At 46.7% G+C, this 22474-nt stretch overlaps 1 protein-coding gene across 1 annotated transcript in view; it reads left to right on the forward strand.

The window, feature by feature from the left end:
- Window positions 1-2394, forward strand: part of TERB2 (telomere repeat binding bouquet formation protein 2) — a 79626-nt gene extending 77232 nt beyond the window's left edge. The window contains exon 7 of the mRNA XM_073654700.1: window positions 2252-2394. Coding sequence (XP_073510801.1) covers window positions 2252-2394 — 143 coding nt within the window. The remainder of the gene's footprint in view (window positions 1-2251) is intronic.
- The last annotated feature ends 20080 nt before the right edge of the window (window positions 2395-22474 follow it).

The raw sequence follows: 22474 nt of genomic DNA on the forward strand, positions 1-22474 counted from the left end.
CTCAGGTATGCACCATGTATCGCGGGTGCTCAAGTGACATGCTCGAGCACCCGATGCAAACTCAAGTAGCGAGCACTTGCGCTCAACACTAGTCGCCATATCGTCATAATTTTTTCATCTTTTCTTTTGAAAAAATCCCAACCCCAACACAACCGTAACAATATCCTAGCCCTAATCCTGGGCTAACCCTAACCCTTGGCTAACCCTAACCCTAACCTTGGGCTAACCCTAACACTAACTCTGGGATAACCCTAACCCTGGGCTAACCCCAATCCTTGTCTAACCCCAACCCTAACCCTGGGCTAACCCTAACCCTGGGCTAACTCTAACCCTGGGCTAACCCTAGCCCTAACCATGAGCTAACCCTTACCCTTGGCTAACCCTAACCCTGGGCTAACCCTTACCTTAATCCTGGGCTAACTCCAACCCTGGGCTAACCCCAACCCTGGGCTAACCCCAACCCTGGGCTAACCCTAACCCTTGTCTAACCCCAACCCTAACCCTGGGCTAACCCTAACCCTGGGCTAACCCTAATCATGGGCTAACCCTAACCCTGGGCTAACCCTAACCCTAATCCTGGGCTAACCCTATCCCTGGGCGATCCCTAACCCTAGGCTAACCCTAACCCTGGGCAAACCCTAACCCTGGGCTAACCCTAATCCTAACAAAAATATATTTTTTTTTTATTTTATAATTTTTATTTACCTAAGGGGGGACAAAAGGGGGTTTGATTTATTATTTTTTTTTGTTTTGATCACTGTGATAGGGTTTATCACAGTGATCAAAATGAACCAATAGGGAAAATTCCCTGTTGCTGCCAGGCATCGGCCGGCTGATCTCAGCGGGCGCACTGCGCATGCTCCTGCCATTTTTTTTCTGTGGCAATTTGTATCATGTCAGAGTAGAGAGAAATTATTGTAAACCGCGGGCACACTTTTTTTTTGTGATCGCCGTTATTCAGTGAATAATGGCGATCACGTGACAGGGGACCGTAAAAACCAGCCCTGATCATATTCTCCAGGGTCTCAGCTACCCCCAGTAGCTGAGACCCCGGAGAATTTCCATCTCTGGGGGGGCGCTACACCCTTATTCCTCAGCGACGCATTTTCACGGCGCTGAGGAATAAGTACCCTTCACTGCCGCCATGAAAATGCGTTACGGTGGTCGTTAAACACAGCTTGTAATGTCACAAAATAGGTAAAAAACAAAGGGGAGGAGGTGAAAACTTTTGCAAGCCACTGTACCTGATTTACTACATTAATCAAATGTGATCAAAATTGTTGAAGTCTTATAATATGGGTCATTGCAAATGCAGCAATACTACATATGTGACTTTTTGCAGGGTGGGGGGTCTTTTTTATTATTAAAACTGTGATTTCTATTTTTACATTTTTTAACAATTAACATTCTTTTTTTTCTTTTTACAGCAGTTACTAGTCTCATAAGGGGACTTGGACCTGCAATTCTTTGAATGCATTTATAATACACTGTGGTACTAATGTACTACAGTGCATTATCTCCACTTTTAGCCTTTGACTGACAGTTAGAAAATCAGGCCCTCAGCCTATGGGAAATAGGGAGACCATTGTCAGACATCCTTGCTGCAATAGCAAGCGTCTGCACCCCACGAATGTACTGCAGGGGTGTCAATGGGCTGACAAAGGGAGCGATCTCCCTTTGACATATTACTCCCATACTGCTGTCACTAGTGACATCAGCATATGGGGGGGGGGGGTAAAGTGCTGAGATTGGCACTATGTCTGGTCTCTGTACTTGCAGCAGAAGCCTTGCTGGGTATTACAGCGGACTCCTCTTGCGGATAGCACAGACCCAACTCCTGGGCCTCCTGACAGACTTTGAAAGATTTTAATCAGTTTTTCTCGTAGGCTAAAAAACCTGACAAGTGAATTGAGCCTTATATAATAAATCACCCAAATGTACCACAGGACAGGGTCAAACTTGCATATTTGTATTTAACACCTTCAATAAGGTCCATTCAACCAACCAAGAACAATTGAAACCTAATGGAAAGGAAGACAAGTGATGGCATGAAAATGCCATTGAAATCAACTGGAACATCAACTAAAAAGTCTCTCTAAATATTAAAAAAATAATAATAATGAAAACAAAAGAACATAGAGGTAAAACAAATTGGGTTGCCAGCTACCAATATTTGAAATCACTTTGAAATAAACTGATATACATATCGCTAAGAACATTTTTTTTTATTTTTCCTTTTGGCCTTTCTCAGGTTACACTTCCATTGACCAGTTGAAGAAATTCTCTGGAGAACTGCATGATTTTATACCTGATGCTGCAGAATATAGTGTTTTATATGTTCATGAGGACTGCAGTGACATTCCATCATTTAAAACTGTTCACAACAAAAAATAGGTTCATTATCTTCCCTCTAAAATAAATGTTCATGCTTGTATTTCAGTTCTTTTTTTTTGTGCAACACATAATAAAAATGAATGTGAGAATTAACAGTTTTTAATACTTGTTCTGCATCATTTAAAGTGCATCTCTCCCAAATAAAGGTGTGCTATTTTTCTTTTAATTTACATGGTATTTAATTTAATAGAATATTTGATTGGTGCTAAATAAAGATGGGTGTCACGATTCCACCATACTGTGACAGCGCAATCGTCCTCAATCTGAGGCAGGGGCATGCTGGGCTGTTGGTATTGTGATTGACAGGCCAGCTGCCCAATCTGGTTGAGCCTGCAGGGTCTTCCAGGTGTCATAGTACCAGTGTCAAGACGTTTTTCTGTGGGTAGAGTTCGCGCTCTGCTCTATCCCCAGCATGGTTATGAAATCTGCTCCTCTGCATGGCCATCGCTGCTGTGCTGTCGCCTTTCATCTTCCGCTCATCTGCAAGATCTGGGTGAGTCTCTACCACATTCTCAGCCTCCTATGATGTACATGCCCATGTAAACCCAGGTCTCGGCCACCAATGATTTGTATACCCCAGTCTCAGCCTCCTATGATTTGTATTCCCCAGTCTCAGCTCATGCGATGTGTATATAGTTGGTAGAACACAACGATCCCCATTGTAGCACCTGACCGGTTGACCAGTCAATAACTGGAGTGTGTGGACGGAGCCATGGAAGACCCAGAAGAACAGAGTTTACAGAGCTAGGGAGCACATAAAAAGAGATTTTTTCCGAGTGCTAGGTACCAATTTTCAGGGTGACAGGCAGCATGACATGATGAATTGGCTCCGCCTCGTGTTGTCCGTCAATGGAGGCAACAACCAGGGGATTAACCAGTTGTTGTGTAGGAAGCTGAAGCTGATGAACCAGGTCAGGATGGATGAGGTTGGCAATGGATCCGGAGTTTAAATGGGCTGAAGCGGAGAGAAACTACTCCCCCCAAATCAAGGTGAATTGGGTCAAAAGTTTTGGAGACCAACATAATGTCCCTCGATTGCACATTACATGTCACAATACCTACGCTGTTGTTCTTGTACAAAGTTTGGCTCGCTCAACTCGCATCAGCTCTACAGTAGGAGGTGGAGCTTGTGGCAGCAACGGGTATTGAAAGGTTAGAACCAACCTGGGAGGTTCCCCAAAAAAAGAAGACTATTGAGCCTGTTCTAGAGCCTGCTCATGGAAACGGAGATCAATTCTAGCATCGCGGAATATCAGGGCATCCAGGGAGGATGGTTGACCTCTGCCTTCCAACTCATCCATGATACAACCAGACAGGCCCTACCAGAAGGTTGCCACCAGGGTATCTTCATTCCAGTCCAGCTCCCCCGTCAGGGTGCAGAAGTGTAAGGCATACAAAGCCACAGTATCCATGCCCTGTCTTAGAGTTAGCAGGGACGAGGCGGAAGACTAGGTGAGGCCAGGTTCCTCAAATACTGCCCGGAACATCTCCAAGAATCTCCCAACACCACTGGGGATCCAACCTCTGGGACCACCCATGATCCCGAGAACCAGAGCTCTGAAAAGCATCATGTAGATGAAACTGTGGCCGGTCATACACGCTGACATGCTTTTCACATATGGCTCTTCAAATAACTCCTTTAAGAGAGTGGTGAGGGGTCAAGTAAAGCTAAATTCACTGATCAGTGGGTGGGGGATGTTTTAGTAGGTGGGCCAGGGATGTTTTTTTGTCCCAGTCTGACCCTGAATAGCACCTACCTACTGTTTAGCAGGTAAGGAACAAGCATCCCTGCTTTCATAAAACCAGACATAATTAGCATAATTAGGCTCAGCCCACAGTTGCAGTCAAGACCCAGCACTTATGTTGGGTCATGTCCCTTTTAGCTTGTTATCAAAATTGTCACCCTTCTCTCCTGAAGGCACCTCTCATTTCTCAAGGGGTAGAGGAGCAGCTGAAGAATCTGAGGCTGAGGCTTATAACTGAATTGTGATCCACCCCCAGTAAGGCCAGGAAGCTGCTAGCCTATGCTGGCGCTGTGGTCTCATGACTTGTATAAAACTGATGGATAAATTAAGTGGAATCACAGAAGGTAACCGAGTGACTGCAGACTTGTAGCCTAAGGCCTGACAATCCCTTTAATGGTTGTCTGAGTACTGTTCTGCGCCACTGAATGCACTTGGGCATGCAAATATTCAAGATCCACTGCTAGCAATTTTATTTGCAGTTGCCAGCCTATGATGTCCCAGCTGTGCTTGAAGGGAGACAAGTTGGGAGACACTTCTGGCCATGGTAGCATGTTAATGCTGCGCAGGCTTCTCTCAGTAGCATGAGCAACATGCATCCTGGCATTGTCGTGTTGAAAACAACTCCTGGGACACTTTGAACAAATGGCTGTACCACTGGTTTCACCACCAAATCAATTTAATTGCAAGCTGTTTACCTGCAATGAAGAGTAGAGGGCTCCGTACATTATCCCAGTCCACACCCTAATCCTAGGAGTAGGACTGATGTAATGTTCCCTCGTGAAAGTCTCTTCATGGCATTTCACATGTGGTCTCCAGATTGAGACCAAAGTCTGGATTGGAGTATTGAAGGCTGGAATAATTGCCTATCCTCTTCAGCGATAGGTCCTACTTTTGTCTTAGACACAATGATAGCCAGAGATTGGTCTGGAGACCATGTGAGCAATGCCATCAAGAGTTCCTCTTCTTGTTCACTGTTCCTACTCCTAGGATTATGGTGTGAGGTGTTGTGGGGTCAGACCTGTCCTATCCCAGGGATTACAGTGTAGGGTAGCATAATGTATAGTAGTTTGACCTCTCTAGTCTTCATTCAAGGTAGTCTTAACAGCTCGGCGTTACATTGATTTGGTGGTGAAATCAGTGGTTCGGCTATTTCTCCAACATGTCCCAGGAGTAGTTTTCCAACAAGGCAACACCAAGCTATATGTGTTACAGTGAGCAGCCTGAATTACCTAAACTTATGGCTTACAGAATTATCCCCCATTGAGCAAATTTGGCATGTCATTGGTCAGTACTTGCAAAGGGAGCTTCCCGCAGTGTATCTTGATTCAGCGGTTATTCAGTGTGGCAGAACAGTACTCGAAACTCATTGATAACATGCCAAGGTGTGTAAGTGTGTTTTCCCTGCTTGGGACACTCATACTCAATACTGATCAAATTGAGATGTTTTGAAAATGTTGTTTCTATTTTTTTTTGTCATTTGCATACCATTCACATGTCTATCAGTCCTATGATTTCCATAATTCCACAACTTTTCTTTCTTGGTGTTGAAATTTCAATGTTGAGGAGTGATATATGATCAGATATTTCTGCCTTTTTTTCCTCTATTTGTGGCTACTTCTTCCACTCTCTCCTACCTCCTAAGCTTGTCATTCACTCTGAAAAAAACTCTAGTGCCATCTATTGAAAATAGCAATCCTAAAAGTCAATATCGACCCTTTAACTAGCCTTGCCATATGACTTATGATAAAAGCCAAATTAAAAATCTCAATTTGCAGACACGGTGTTTCGGGGAACTGCCCCTCGTCAGTGCAAAGTGTGAGATCTGATTTGGCTAGGTGAGAGGCTGAAGACTGGGATCTAAGGGATAATATTTCTCCTTGTGGAGAGTGACAAGCCAGTCCTGGCATGTCATAGTGAGGAGACTTATACCAATAGGTGGCATTAGAGTTCTAGTCCTCTTCCTTACTGAAGAGGCAATTTGCATATTTAATTTTCCACAGGAGCATGCATGGTGTATATAAGTCTCCTCACTCTGGCATGCCAGGCCTGGCTTGTCACTCTCCACAAGGAGAAACATTACCCCTTAGATCCCTGCTTAAGTCAAGAAAGACTGCCAGCAGAGTGAGGCATCAGGTTACAGTCTATTATACTCTATGGAGAGGGAAGGTGGCATAGAAATGATGAGCATAATGAGAAAGCAGGTAAAGGCAGACCTGGATCAATTATTCTCGGCTTTCTAGTCTTTTACCTCATCCCAAAGCTGAATTTATATCTACACAGTTCAATACTGCTATATCATTTTCTTCATGCTACTTCTGCTTTTTTCTGTGAGCTAAGGAATATAGAGCAGGAATCCTTCTCTCTTTGCTATGAGGTGTATTGGAGACATTATAGCTAGTGATGAGCGAGCGTGATCGCCATTGCTCGATACTCAATCGAGCTCCAGGGTGCTCGGGTATGCTCATTACTCCATTGAGTATCGTGGGTGCTTGAGTGCCATGGATGAGTCCCTGCCCTGCATGTTTCGTGGCAGTTAGATAGTCAATAAACATGCGGGGATTGCCTGCTATACACAGTAATGCTGTAGCCATGTTGGCTACTTGCATTGCTGTGGTTGACAGGCTGCATCGAGTCATCGGGTCTGATATAAGACCCGGTGACGCAATGCTCCGCACTCACTCAGCTTGAAGCAGCTCAGGGAAAGTTGATCTAGGAGGTAGAGCTTAGATTAGAGCAGGCATATAGGCAGTGTTTAATTGCTATCGCAGTACTTGTATGCTGCTGCTGCACCATTAAAACAAAAGTCCTTTTCAGGGCTACGTACTGTTCTTTCTCTACTGGGACCACTTTTACCTGCATTCAGTGGAGTGGTAGCTGGTGGAGGAGGAATAGTTTTGGATTAGAGGTATATCGGCAGGGTTTATTGCCTTACAGTCCTACTATAGGTATAATGCTGCTGCAACCTAAAAACAAAAGTCCTTTTCAGGGCTACTTATTTTCTTTTCCCTATTAATACCAGAACGTTTGCAGGCATAGATTGCATAAATAATTTAAAATGTGCTAGGCATGTGCCCTCGCTCATAATTTTTAGAGGGTCATCATGCGGCCCTCGATCATAATTTTGAGGGTCATCAGGCAGCTTTCACTCAATTTTTAGAGGGTCATCAGGCGGCTCTCGCTCCAAATTTTTATAAGGTCATCATGTGGCCCTCGCTCCTAATTTTTAGAGAGTCATCATGTGACCCTCGCTCTTAAATTTTCCAGGATGTGTGTGATGCCCTCCTTCATAATTTTTACAGGATGAGTATGAGGCCTACCTCTACAATTCTCTTGCATATATATGTATACCCCCAAGAGATAAATATTTTTCAGCCCTTGCACTTAGTGCATAGGCTTTACCAGTCTAGGAGTTCCACTGCTTAAAAATAGGAACAAATGTTTTCTGAGACGCTCCTCTATATGTCTTCCAGGGTGTATTGCATTCCCTCCTTCTAATTTTTGGCAGCCCTTGCACTTAGTGCATACATAGGCTTCATGAGTCTAGGAGTCCCACTACCTAACAGTCCCACTACCTCTTTAGAGAGCCAATGAACATGCAGGGATTGCCTTCCATGCACTGTAATGTCGTAGCCATGTTGGTTGTGGGCATTACAGTGATTGGCTGGCCGCACCGCGTCATCAGGTCTATATCAGACCTGACGCCGCCATGCTCGTCACAGTCACTCTGGATCAGACAGTGTAGGGAGAGCTGCTGCTGCGTTAGGGAGAGATTTGATTGTGTATTAGGTAGTGTAGGGAGAAAAACCGTACATTACACATATCCATCTTAACAAACAGTCCTTCTGAGGACTAATCCATCTGCAGAGATATCAGGCAGGCAGGGTGTATAGGCAGGCAGTGTATATAGCAGACTGCAATGCATATATCACAAGAGGCTCCATTCCAATTCTGCCTTCTGCTGGTGTTAGATATTTCTATACAAAGGCCCAGGTCTCAGGGGCCAGGAATACTTTTCTTTGGATCTTAATCCTCATTATTTGCTTAAAAAGCAATCCAGAGAACACAGTTTTTCTGTGTCATTTGCTTGTGTAGGGAGAGGTGCTGCTGCGTTAGGGACAGATTTGCTTTGTGTATTAGGTAGTGTAGGGAGAAAAACCGTACATTACACATATCCATCTTAACAAACAGGCTGTAATGCACACGCCCGGACTGACTGGCGTGTGCGTGTTTAGTGGTTCCACTGTGCTATGAACCGGAGAGTGCCTGGAGGGGCGTAACTAAGTATCTGCCCGATCCGACCAAGGTCGCACGACGGCATACGACGCCAGTGCACCAGGGAGGAACCGAGCAGAGGGACCAGGGTCTACTCCAGGTCAGACTCCGGACACGGCTGTTGACCCACACCGGGGAATACAGGAACAGGCAGACTAGAGCGCAGGCTGGGTAGGGTCCAGTACAGACTGGGAGACAAATTCAGAGCCGCAGATACGGTAAACAAACAGAGTAAAGCGAAACCGCAGGTGCGGTAGAAAAGGCTGAGCAGAGCAGAACCACAGACGCGGTAGACAAGGCTGAGCAGGGCAGAACCGCAGACGCGGTAGACAAGGCTGAGCAGAGCAGAACCGGAGACGCGGTAGACAAGGCTGAGCAGAGCGAAACCGCAGACGCGGTAGACAAAGCTGAGCAGAGCGAAACCGCAGACGCAGTGGACAGGCCTGAGCAAAGCGAAACCGCAGACGCGGTGGACAGGCCTGAGCAAAGCGAAACCGCAGACGCGGTGGACAGGGCTGAGCAAAGCGAAACCGCAGACGCGGTGGACAGGGCTGAGCAGAGCAGAACCGCATACGCGGTGGACAGGGCTGAGCAGAGTAGAACCGCAGACGCGGTAGACAAGGCTGAGCAGAGCAAAACCGCAGACGCGGTAGACAAAGCTGAGGAGAGCGAAACCGCAGACACGGTGGACAGGGCTGAGCAAAGCGAAACCGCAGACGCGGTGGACAGGGCTGAGCAAAGCGAAACCACAGACATGGTGGACAGGGCTGAGCAAAGCGAAACCGCAAACGCGGTGGACAGGGCTGAGCACAGCGAAACCGCAAACTCGGTGGACAGGGCTGAGCAAAGCAAAACCGCAGACGCGGTGGATAGGGCTGAGCAAAGCGAAACCACAAACTCGGTGGACAGGGCTGAGCAAAGCGAAACCGCAGACGCGGTGGATAGGGCTGAGCAAAGCGAAACCGCAGACGCGGTGGACAGGGCTGAGCAAAGCGAAACCGCAGACGCGGTGGACAGGGCTGAGCAAAGCGAAACCGCAGACGCGGTGGACAGGGCTGAGCAAAGCGAAACCGCAGACGCGGTGGACAGGGCTGAGCAAAGCGAAACCGCAGATGCGGTGGACAGGGCTGAGCAAAGCGAAACCGCAGGCGCGGTGGACAAGGCTGAGCAAAACGAAACCGCAGACGCGGTGGACAGGGCTGAGCAAAGCGAAACCGCAGACGCGGTGGACAGGGCTGAGCAAAGCGAAGCCGCAGACGCGGTGGACAGGGCTGAGCAGAGCAGAACCGCAGACGCGGTAGACAAGGCTGAGCAGAGCAGAACCGCAGACGCGGTAGACAGGGCTGAGCAAAGCGAAACCGCAGACACGGACAGGGCTGAGCAAAGCGAAACCACAGACGCGGTGGACAGGGCTGAGCAAAGCAAAACCGCAGACGTGGTGGACAGGACAGAGCGGGCAAGAACCGCCGGAGCGGTAAGCAAGGCAGAGCAGAGGGGACAGGGCTCTGTTCACACGGAACAGACTGGAAGGGAAAGGCAGAACCATGTACACACAGGATACTTACAATGAAGTAGCGAGGGGACTCTAAACTCACAAACGGGAGTACAGAGACAACGAGTAGGAGATAGGTACGGGATCAGATTCTGCAGGAAAAGGGAAGGTACGGACATAGAGAAAAACAGGAAACAGGCTAGGAGAGTATTCAGACAAGAACAGACACAGCAGCAAGATACAGGAGCGGGTCTAGGGATGCGGCTCCTAGAAGGCGGAACGAACAGGCTAGGAGCGTGTACACACAGGCCTGGAAATACAGCCTCCAGGATAGGCAGAAGACAACAGGCTAGAAGATAATACAGACAGGACACAGTTCAGACACGGGAACTGATACCGAAGGCAGGAAACATAAATGGGACCTGGCTTATCAGTGACCAGAAGCCAACTGACAGAACACAATGCTCAGGCAGGGTTTCTTGGGAGGAGCTGGGTTAAATACCAGGTGACAGACAGCAATAGGCTGAGGACGCACAAGGGGTGTGTCTGCAGCAGGTACAAGAAACAGGAAGTGATCGGGCGCCGCCCTTAAGCAGCAGAAACAGAGGCAAGCAGACAGCATGGAGGGAAGCCAGGCTAGCAGACTGGACTGGAGATCAAGTGCGCGCTCTTGCACAGTGGGAGATGGACCACTATGCAAGGATGCCGCCAGGTATGTTACACAGTCCTTCTGAGGACTAATCCATCTGCAGAGATATCAGGCAGGCTGGGTGTATAGGCAGGCAGTGTATATAGCAGACTGCAGTCCATATAGCACAAGAGGCTCCATTCCAATTCTGCCTTCTGCTGCTGTTAGATATTTCTATACAAAGGCCCAGGTCTCAGGGGCCAGGAATACTTTTCTTTGGATCTTAATCCTCATTATTTGCTTAAAAAGCAATCCAGAGAACACCATTTTTTCTGCACCATTTGCTTGTTGGCACTGCAGAATACAGCCAGGTCCTTGCCATATTACAGCGCTAGAAATCCAGCTATCAAAAACTGTGTTTTCTCCGTCACACGGATCACATATACGTTGTCAGAAAATACTGCCATTTCTGGCCTCCATTAAAAATTTCCTTTAGTGTGTCAGTGAAGCAATTCACAGCAGTTTGCTGTTCAAACTACTTACCTACAGGCCAGGTATTTAACCCCTTTAAAGCCCATGACGTACTATTCCGTACCTGCGCCCTGGGTTTAAGAGCCTGGTATGGAATAGTATGTCATGGCGATTGCGCCCGCACACAGGCTGTGCGGGTGCGATCGCCGCCGGGTGTCAGCTGATTGTCACAGCTGACACCCGGTACTATGTGCAGGGAGCGGTCCCGCACCGCTCCCGGCACATTAACCCCCGCAATGCTGCGATCAAAGTCGATCGCAGCATTGCGGTGGCTATGGGGAGGTGATCGCACTACTCACCTCCTCTTCCGGCCTCCAGCGCTGTCTGCCGCAGCTTCCCGGGTGTTGCCATGATGACCCGATGTCGTCATGACTACATCCGGGTCACCAGACAGCAGGAAGAATTTTTGGTCATGCGCAGTGCATAACCAAACAATCTTCTCACTGTGCAGCACTGACTGCCTGCATGGCACAGGGATGGTGCTCCGTCCCTATGCTATGCAGGCGATCAGAATAAAAAAAGTGAAAGTCCCATAGTGGGACAAAGTAAAAAAGTAAAAAAACTGTAAGAAAGTAAAAAAAAAAAATAAAAAAAATTGTAAAAATATACAAAAAAAATAAAAAAATAATCCACCCAAAAAAAAAATATAATGTACACATCAATAAATATTATTATGAAAAAAAAAACAACAAATAAACAATAAAAGTACACATATTTGGTATCGCCAGGTCCGGAACGACCTGACCTATAAAACTGCTCCACTAGTTAACCCCTTCAGTGAACACCGTAAAAAATAAAAATAAAAAACGAAGCAAAAAACAATGCTTTATCATCATACCGCCAAACAAAAAATGGAATACCACGCGATCAAAAAGACGAATATAAATAAAAATGGTACCGCTGAAAATGTCATCTTGTCCTGCAAAAAACAAGCCGCCATACAAATCCATCATCCGAAAAATCAAAAAGTTATAGCTCTCAGAATAAAGCGATGCAAAAAACTAATTTTTTCTATAAAATAGCTTTGATTGTGTAAAAGCGCCAAAACATAGAAAAACTATATAAATGTGGTACCGCTGTAAACGTACTGACCCGAAGAATAAAGCTACCTTATCAATTTTACCACACGCGGAGTAGAATAAAAATTTTTAAAAAAAAACAATTCCTGAATTGTTGGTTTTTGTTTATTCTGCCTCCCAAAAGCTGAAATAGAAAGCAATCAAAATATGTCACATGCCTGAAAATGGCACCAATAAAAACGTCAACTCATCCCGCAAAAAATAAGCCATGACATGACTATGTCGGCCAAAATATTGAAAAATTATAGCTCTCAAAATATGGCGATGCAAAAACTAGATTTTACAAAATATGTGTCTTTTAGTGTGTGACAGCTGTCAATCATAAAAACCCGATATGATTCTGGTATCTCTGTAGTCTCACCGACCCGAAGAATAATGTCGTCTAATCACTTATACCGCACTAGGAAGGGCGTAAAAAATAAACGCTAGGGCTGGGGTTGGGGTTGTGCTACTGTTATGGTTGGGGCTAGGGTTGGGCTAGGGTAGGGTTAGGGTTGGGGTTAGGGATGTTTTTTTTTTCAAAAGTAAAAAGAAAAAAAAAAAAAAAAAGATGATGATATGGCGACTAGTGTTGAACGCAAGTGCTCGCTATTTGAGTTTGCATCGGGTGCTCGGGTATGCATTGAGTATCTCGGGTGCTCGAGTATCCGCCCCATATGCTTCACGGCCAAAAAAAGCTTGCGGTGATTGCCTGCCATTCACGAGCGATCCCCGCATGTTTTCTTTGGGGTGTCTAATAACCGTGAAACATGCGGGCGGGGACTCGAGCATTTCACTTGAGCACCCGTGATACATGGTGCATACCTGAGTACCCGATGCAAACTCAAGTAGCGAGCACTAGCACTCAAGACTAATGACAACTTATTCAATATGATGACCTAATGTTATCAAATTCTGGGTCGTACCTCTGGGTTCAAAATGTTCACTATACCCCTTGATAAAATCCTTGAGCGGTGTAGTTTCAAAAATGGGGTCACTTGTGGGGGGTTTCCACTATTTAGGCACATCAGGGGCTCACCAAACGCAACATGGCATCCGCTCTCGATTCCAGCCGATTTTGCGTTCAAAAAGTCACACAGTGCTCCTTCCCTTCTGAACTCTGCTGTGCGCTCAAACACTGTATTTTCCCACATATGGTGTATTGGTGTACTCAGGAGAAATTGCACAAAAGTTTTTGGGGTCCATTTTCTCCTCTTACCCTTGTGAAAATAAAAAAATTGGGGCTAAAACATCATTTTTGTGCAAAAAGTTAGATTTTTTTATTTTCATGGCTCCATGTTATAAACTTCTGTAAAGGACTTGGGGGTTCAAGGTGCTCACCACACATCTAGATAAGTTCCCTGAGGGGTCTAGTTTCCAAAATGGTGTCACTTGTGGGGGGTTTCCACTGTTTAGGCACATCAGGGGCTCCCCAAACGCAACAGGTTGTCCACTAATTATTCAAGCAAATTTTACATTTAAAAAGTCAAATTGCGCTTCTTCCCTTTCGAACCCTGCCGTGCGCCCAAACAGTGGTTTCCCCCCACATATAGGGTATTTGCTTACTCAGGAGAGATTGCACAACAAACTGCATGGTGCAATTTCTCCTTTTACCCTTATGAAAATGCAAAAGTTGGGGCTGAAAAATATTTTTGTGGGAAAAATGTGAAAATTTTATTTTTACGGCTCAATGTTATAAACTTCTGTGAAGCACCTGGGGGTTCAAGGTGCTCACCACACATCTAGATAAGTTCCCTGAGGGGTCTAGTTTCCAAAATGGTGTCACTTGTGGGGTGTTTCCACTGTTTAGGCACATCAGGGGCTCTCCAAATGCAACATGGCGCCCGCTAATTATTCAAGCAAATTTTACATTCAAAAAGTCAAATAGCGCTCCTTCCCTTCCGAACCCTGCCGTGCGCCCAAACAGTGGTTTTTCCCCACATATGGGGTATCTGTGTGCCCAGGGGAAATTGCACAACACATTTTGGGGTACATTTTTTCCTGTTACCCCTGCAAAAATAAAAAAATTGGGTCTAAAGTAACATTTTTGTGAAAAAAGTTAAATATAAATTTTTTTCTTCAACATTACAAAAATTCCTGTGAAGCACCTGAAGGGTTAATAAAGTTCTTGAATGTGGTTTTGAGCATCTTGAGGGGTGCAGTTTTTAGAATGGTGTCACTTTGGGGTATTTTCTGCCATAAAGACCCCTCAAAGTGACTTTAAATATGATGTGGTTCCTAAAAAAATGGTTTTGTAAATTTTGTTGGAAAAATGAGAAATCGCTGGTCAACTTTTAACCCTTATAGCTCCCCAATAAAAAAAATTTTGGTTCCAAAATTGTGCTGATGTAAAGTAGACATGTGGGAAATGTTATTTATTAATTATTTTGTGTGACATATCTCTCTGATTTAAGGGCATAAAAATTCAAATCTTGAAAATTACTAAATTTTTTCAATTTTTGCCAAATTTCCATTTTTTCACAAATAAACGCAAGTGATATCGAAGAAATTTTACCACAATCATGAAGTACAATATGTCACGAAAAAAAACATTCTTAGAATCAGGGGGATCCGTTGAAGCGTTCCAGAGTAATTACCTCATAAAGTGACAGTGGTCAGAATTGTAAAAATTGGCCTGGTCATTAACGTGCAAACCACCTTGGGTTGTAAAGGGGTTAAAACTCTCTTTTCTCTGTCACACGGATCACATATACGTTGTCAGAAAATACTGCCATTTCTGGCCTCCATTAAAAATTTCTTTCAGTCTGTCAGTGAAGCAATTCACAGCAGTTTGCTGGTCAAACTACTAACCTACAGGCCAGATATTTAAAACTCTTTCTCCATCACACGGATCACATATAAGTTCGCTCCAAACTCAGCCATTTGTAGTGAGCATGGAAGATACTGTCCTCCATTTAAAATGGGCAAGGTATGTGGCAAGGGACAGGGAACTGGACGTGGTGGTAATGGTGCATGCAGAGGCCGAGGACAAGGCCGTGGGCAAGCCAAAATTGTGCCACAACAAACACCCTCATCTTCTCGCCTGACCTTCCTGTCCCAATTTCTAGTGGACCGCAGCACACCACTATTGAACCCAGAGCAGTGTCAAAAGGTTGTTGGTTGGATAGCGGATAATGCTTCCAGTCACTTAGCCACCACCACCACCACCCTGTCTTCCACACGGTCAAGTCTCAGTAGCTGTGAATGTGGACCGCATATTCCTCACCCTGATCCTCCTTCCTCCCACCATGCCGAGTACCCAGAGACAACTGATCCCACACTTGGACACTCTGAAGAGCTGTTCACTTTTCCATTTATAGATTCGGGCCTCTCGCCCGATCCACTTGAAGCGAGGCAAGAGGAGATTGCGTGTAGCGTTGCCCAAGTATTTGAGCAGCCACGGTCACACGAAGGCGACGGTGGGAAAGTGTCACAAGAGGTAGATGATGATAAGACACAATTGCCAGAAAGTCAGGAGGAGGACCAGGGTGCCGAAGTGGAAGACGAGGTGGTGGATGATATAGTAACTGACCCAACCTGGCAGGAGGACATGCAGAGCGAGGACAGCAGCACACAGGGGTAAGGAGGCAGAGCACCCCAACAGGCAGGAAGAAGCAGTGTGGTGGCCGCAGGCAACCATTCCCCGTAACACCAACAAGAAGGAAGTTGCCAGTACAACTGTTAGGTCTTCCCAAGTCTGGTTGTTTTTTAAAGACTCTGCCGATAACCCCAAAAAGGCCATTTGCACCACCTGCCAGGCCAGCATCAGCAGGGGTGGCAAAACGATCAGCCTGACCACCACCAGCATGATCAGGCACATGGCAGCAAAGCACCCGACTTTGTGGGTGAACCCCAGGGTCCAGGAACAGTGTCTGCGGGTGGCACCATTGCTTCTTCCACTGTTGTGCATGCAAGCCAATCCCCTGTCCATGGTGCATGCGAAGATGCCTCCTGTCCTGCACCTGTTGTTGCACACTTTCAAGTAGCAGCATCAGGAAGCACGTCCATGTCCTTGTCCCAGTGCAGCGTTCAGTTGTCCATACCCCAGTCCTTGGAACGCAAGCGCAAATATGCAGCCAATGCCCCACAGGCCACACTACTAAACTCTCACATTTCACGACTGCTTGCGCTCGAAATGTTGCCTTTTAGGCTCGTGGAGACGGAAGCATTCCGCAACCTGATGGCAGTGGCCATCCCTCGGTACTCGGTCCCCAGCCGCCACTATTTCTCCCAGTGTGCCGTCCCTGCATTGCACAAGCACGTGTCCCAAAACATTAGCCGTGCTCTCAGCAACGCAGTTACCGGTAAAGTCCACCTAACCACGGACTTGTGGACAAGTGCTTGTGGGCAGGGATGGTACATCTCGCTGACGGCACTCTGGGTTAACGTAGTGGAAGCCGGGATCCAGTCGGACCTTGGGACGGAACATGTCCTCCCGACTCCTAGGATTGCGGGCCCTAGGTCAATCAGGGCTGCCCCCACGGTCTATAGCTCCTGCACCCCATCCTCCTCAGCCTCCTCCTCCTCTTCAGCCTCCATCTCCGAAATGACCACATCAGTCACAAGCTGGAAGCACTACAGCACTGCCTCGGCCAAGCGGCAACAGGCTGTGCTGAAGCTAATATGCTTAGGTGAAAATCCGCACAATGCTGAAGAGTTGTGGACAGCTCTGAAAGAGCAGGCAGATCTGTGGCTCACACCGCTGAACCTATAGCCAGGCATGGTCGTGTGTGACAATGGCCAGAACCTGGTGGCGGCTCTAAGGCGAGGCGAGCTCTCACACATACCATGCCTGGCCCATGTGCTTAACCTTGTGGTTCAGCGGTTTCTCAAATCCTACCCGGAGCTGCCGGATCTGCTTGTTAAAGTACGCCGCCTGTGTGCCCATTTTAGAAAGTCAGCTACAGCTTCCGTCGCCCTTGCAGTGTTTCAGCAGTGTTTGCAGCTTCTGGCTCACAGACTGGTGTGTGATATCTCCACGCGTTGGAACTCTACACTGCAGATGTTGGGAAGGATTTGTGAGCAGAAGAGGGCAGTTGTTGAGTACCAGCATCAACAAGGCCGTCGGTATTCACTTCAGACTCCACACATAAGACCTCAGGAGTGGACATGGATGTCAGACATATGTACCATCCTCCAAAACTTTGAGGACTCCACCAAGATGGTAAACGGTGATGACGCCGTAATTAGCGTCACCATCCCACTTCTTTGTCTTCTGAAACTCTCTATGCTCACAATCAAGGAGGATGCATTGCAGGCGGAGCACGATGAGATGGAGCAAGGAACCATACAGGGTGATTACACACAGCCAAGCCTCATCTCATCCCAACGTGGATTGGGTGACAATGAGGAAGAGGAGGAGGAGGAGGAAGGACAGGAGCTAGTTTCATGCACTATAGACGGTACTACCTGCACAGCTGTCATACCGTCTGTTCAGCGTGGATGGCCAGAGGAGGAGGAGGAGGAGAGCATGGTCAGTCTTACTCTTGGTGAGGACACGGAAGTCTTGCCTGTTAGTAGTTGGCACGCATGGCTGAGTTTATGTTACACTGCCTTTCCCATGACCCTCGCGTTCTCAAAATTTTGGGTGACAGTCATTACTGGTTGGTGACACTTCTAGACCCACGCTACAAGGAGAACTTTATATCTCTTATTCCTGAGGCGGACAGGTGTACAAAAATGGGGCAGTACCAGAAGGCCCTTGTTGCGGAACTATTAAAAAAATTCCCATCTGAAAATGCTGGCGGCAGAAGGCACACTTCGTTGGACAACCAAGGAGTACAGGCGAGAGAGACACAACTTCAATCCAGCAGAGGCAGGGGAACACTGTCAAAGTTCTAGGAGAGTTTCCTCAGACCCTCCCATCGCACAGGCCCTGAGGCGCGGGGTACTCTCACAAGGAGTGCAAAGTTTGGGAAGATGCTGAGGGAGTATCTTGCCGACCATACCAACGTCCTCTGTGATTCCTCTGTGCCTTATAATTATTGGGTATCCAAGCTGGATACGTGGAATGAACTGCCTCTCTAAGCCTTGGAGGTCCTGGCCTGCCCAGCCACCAGCGTTTTATCAGAGCGGGTTTTTAGTGCCGCTGGTGGAATTATAACTGATAAGCGCATCCGCCTGTCAACTGAAAATGCTGACAGGCTGACTCTTATAAAAATGAACAAGGGCTGGATTGGGCCAGACTTCTCAACACCACCGAATGATAGCAGCGTAACATAAACTCAAATCCAGTGTCTTTTCTTGGGAGGTGTATTCCCATGCACCTTTTCACACCCACACATGGGTATACGCTTCCTGATGTTGGCTATTTGCTCTTGTCCTCCTCCTTATCCTCATCCTCCACCACCATATCACCAGGTTGACCGTGGTCCGTGATGCAACACCCGCATAATTTTTTTAAAGGGTGTTTATGATGCCAGTAAAAAAAATTTTTTATACAGTATGTTCACACTTAGTGCATGGGCATTACAAGTAGAGGAGGCCCGCTCATTTCTGGGAACATTTTTTTATGAGGCCCTCCTCCACGTCTCTTCCAAGGGTCATTGAAGTGCCTCCAAATTTTTGGCAGCCCTTGCATTCACTGCATAGGCCAACACTATGGGAGACTCTCTCCTTTCTTATAGGAATTTGTCATTACTGTGGCCCTGCTCTATGTGTCTTTAAATTCTTAGTGGGGTTTTTCCTAAAATTGGTCAGCCATTGGACTCACTGCATACCCTATAACTGTATAGCAGACCCTCTCCTTTCCAATGGGAACATGTCGTACCTTGTTACTGTGGCCCTGCTCTGTGTGTCTTTAAATTCTTAGTGGGGTTTTTCCTGAAATTGGTCAGCCGTTGAACTCACTGCATACCCTATAACTGTATAGCAGACCCTCTCCTTTCTAATGGGAACATGTCATACCTTGTTACTGTGGCCCTGCTCTATGTGTCTTTAAATTCTTAGTGGGGTTTTTCCCAAATTTTGGCAGCCCTTGCAGTCACAGCATAGGCATTACCACTATAGGAGACCCGCTCCTTTATAATGGGAACATTTTTTTTACTGAGACCCTCCTCTATGTCTTTTCAAAGGGGTATTGGGTTGGTCCAAATTTTTGGCAGCCATTGCAGTCACTGGATACGCTATAACAGTATAGGAGACCTACTTGTTAATAATGGGAACAACAAAGCTTAGCCGGCTGATGGCTCTCTAACAATAGCTAGGGCCGACTGGTGGCCTTTTAAGAATAGTAAGGGCCATCTGATGTCCCTGTAAAAATAGGCTTTATGACTTTCAGAGTCCCTCCATCATAAATAAAAAAGGATGTGTCTGATGATGTGTCACACACCACATTGCCAGATAAGGTTGTAAAATGTTAAAATGACATTTCCCGGTGAATGCATTTGTCTTAAAAAAATAACGTAAAAAAACCAAAACAATAGGATCTTTCTTTAGTATAAAAAACAGCGTCACCAATTTAACCAAATTTAATCACATTGTTCAGCTCATGCACCTCCTCCTCCATCTCCGAAATGACCACATCAGTTACAAGCTGACAGCACTGCAGCACTGCCTTGGCCAAGTGGCAACAGGCTGTGCTGAAGATAACATGCTTAATTGACAAACCGCCCAGCGCTGCAGAGTTGTTGAAAGCTGTAACACAGCAGCCAGATCTGTGGCTCTCACCGCTGAACATACAGCCTGGCATGGTCGTGTGTGACAATGGTCGGAACCTAGTGACAGAGAAATTACAGCCGGGGTAGATACGGTTTCCCTCTATGCCAGTCCTTTCACCGAGCTAAAGAATATGGCTGTGGTGAAATACAACTCCCACTGAGAAGCTGTTTCAGATTGAAAACATTGTGACCACCAGAGGATTTGATTCTGAGGGCTAACCTTTCTCACCCACTCAAGAGCCCCAGAGCAGCTGCAAAGTTAGCGCTATCATGAACTCTCCAGAGGTTGAAGCCAAAGCACACCAGAGGATTCTCTGGTGGGACCGTCCAACCCTGCAGAGAAGCAGTACTGGCTAAGAAAAGTGTGTGGGAAGGTTCCTGGACACTGTATGGCTGCTTTTTTACTGAGGAAGAAACACACGCAAACACGCGGAGAACATACAAAGTCCTTGCAGATGTTGTCCTTGTTGGGATTTGAACCCAGGATCCCAGTGCAGCAAGGCTTCAGTGCTAACCACTGATCCAATGTGCTGCCGTTCACCCTCTAATATCTAACAGGCTGGAGAAACTTGCACCTACTGCCACTCTATCTTCAGCTCCTTCGTGAGAAAATGTATTTGGGCAGCCACTCAGTCTACCAAATAAAATTCCTGAGAAGGAAATTGGGGATGGCTTCGCTACTGGTACTGGGGCAGTGCTAATACCATGGTGTCATACCATAGTTTGCTGGAAATATTCTAAGCTGGTAGGAGGCAAGCAAATTCCCACAGAAAAGTACCAGCAGTAATGTTCAGGCCACATTTCAAGTGCAAGCAGTTTTAGAGTACTTCCTGGGAGAAATGACACGCAGGGTAGATACGGTTTCCCTCTATGCCAGTCCTTTCACCGAGCTAAATTCAACTCTTAGCAAAAAAAGTTGTGGACTGGCTCCGTACCGTCCCTGGCCACGTGTTTGTGGTTAGGCGGTCCTTCCCAGTAAGTGCACTGGGGAGGGCACGGGTAATGTTGTGGGACCCGTGCTTGTGGAAGGCAGAGGCGATACCGGGAAATATAGCTTTAAAGGCCATATTTCAAGTGCAAAGAGCTGCCCAGAAATCTGGCAGTTTAGTGTTGCGGCCTGTGGGTGGGTGGTTGGCTGCATACTTGCACTTTCATTCCAAGTAACAGAAAACTAAGCAGATGGTGGCCTCTATCTATCATCATCATGGCCTCACCTCGGCACTATGAACTATCCTGAAGGAGAAGCCAGGGCCCGCTGGAGGAACCTCCGGTTCTCTGGTGGGCCCGTCCAACCCTGCCGAAAAGCAGCCCTGGCTAAGAAAAGTGTGGGGGAAGGTTCCCAGACACTCTATGGCTGCTTTTTTAATGTGGATCGGCCATGCTTATGCATGTTATTTCTCAAAACGCATTACAGATCAGGCCATTGTCCAACTCTGTATTCAAGAAATTAAATGTGCAAAGAAAGATGTGTGTGTGTCAAAGCACCACCGAAAAGTGCGAGTTGATGTTGGACAGGCTGCCATTGCTTCTGCAACAAGCTCAATTACAGGACTTCCTGGGAGAAATGACACGCAGGGTAGATACAGATTCCCTCTATGCCAGTCCTTTCACCGAGCTAAATAAAACTCTCAGCAAAAAAAGTTGTGGACTGGCTCCGTACCATCCCTGGCCACATTCACCTGTCCACGTGTTTGTGGTTAGGTGGTCCTTCCCAGTAAGTGCACTGGGGAGGGCATGGGTAATGTTGTGGGACCCATGCTTGTGGAAGACGGAGGCGATACCGGGAAATATAGTGGCGGCTGGGGACCGAGTATGGACACCCAGCCGCCACCGGCATGAGGTTATGAAAAGCTTCCGCCTACACAAGCCTAAAAAGCCACATTTCAAGTGCAAGCAGTTGTCAAAATGTGACAGTATTGTATTGCAGCCTGTGGGTGGGTGGCTGCCTGCATACTTGCGCTTGCATTCCAAGGAATTGGGTAGGGACAACTGAACGCTGCAGTGGGACAAGGACGTGGACGGTGATTGTTGCAAGTCTGCAACGACAGGTGCATGGCGGGAGACATCTTCGCATGTGCCAAGGATCACTTATGATGGGCACACTTTTAGGCAGTGACCTGGGAGTCAGAGATGCTTGCAGAGGTCTTCCCCATGCTGTTCCCATGTCTTTTCACCACTGTATGCATGTGTCTGATGATGTGTCACACACCACATGGCCAGATAAGGTTGTAAAATGTTAAAATGACATTTCCTGGTGAATGCATTTGTCTTGGTTGAAAGCAATGCAAAAGTGCATCAAAAACGCTACGTGTGAACATAGCCCAAGGTGTGGAGGAGTATTTTTGTTTTTGGTTATTTATTTTGCCTTACATACAAGTCATTACCCTGGAAAGGATGTTCCTTAACATATTTCCCAGGAAAATCCATTTTGGTTTCGTTTTTGTATGTTTTATTGTGAGTCCGTAAAAGTGGCGTAATACTCTGACCACATTGTTGACAGCAGTGATCTGGGAGTCAGCGATGCTTCCAGGGGTCTTCCCCATGCTGTTCCCATGTCATTTGAGCACTGTTCCCATCGATTTGGGCAATTTTTAGGCCCTCTGCAGACCGCCGGGGGGAGCCGCCTGAAAAATGCTCGAGTTTCCCATAGACTTACATTGGGCTCGTTGCTCGGGTCGAGCACCCAAGTTTTCCAA

The sequence above is a fragment of the Phyllobates terribilis genome, unplaced genomic scaffold (genome assembly GCF_046119375.1).
Source record: "Phyllobates terribilis strain yellow unplaced genomic scaffold, ASM4611937v1 Scaffold_11__3_contigs__length_659146591, whole genome shotgun sequence".
NCBI lineage: Eukaryota > Metazoa > Chordata > Amphibia > Anura > Dendrobatidae > Phyllobates > Phyllobates terribilis.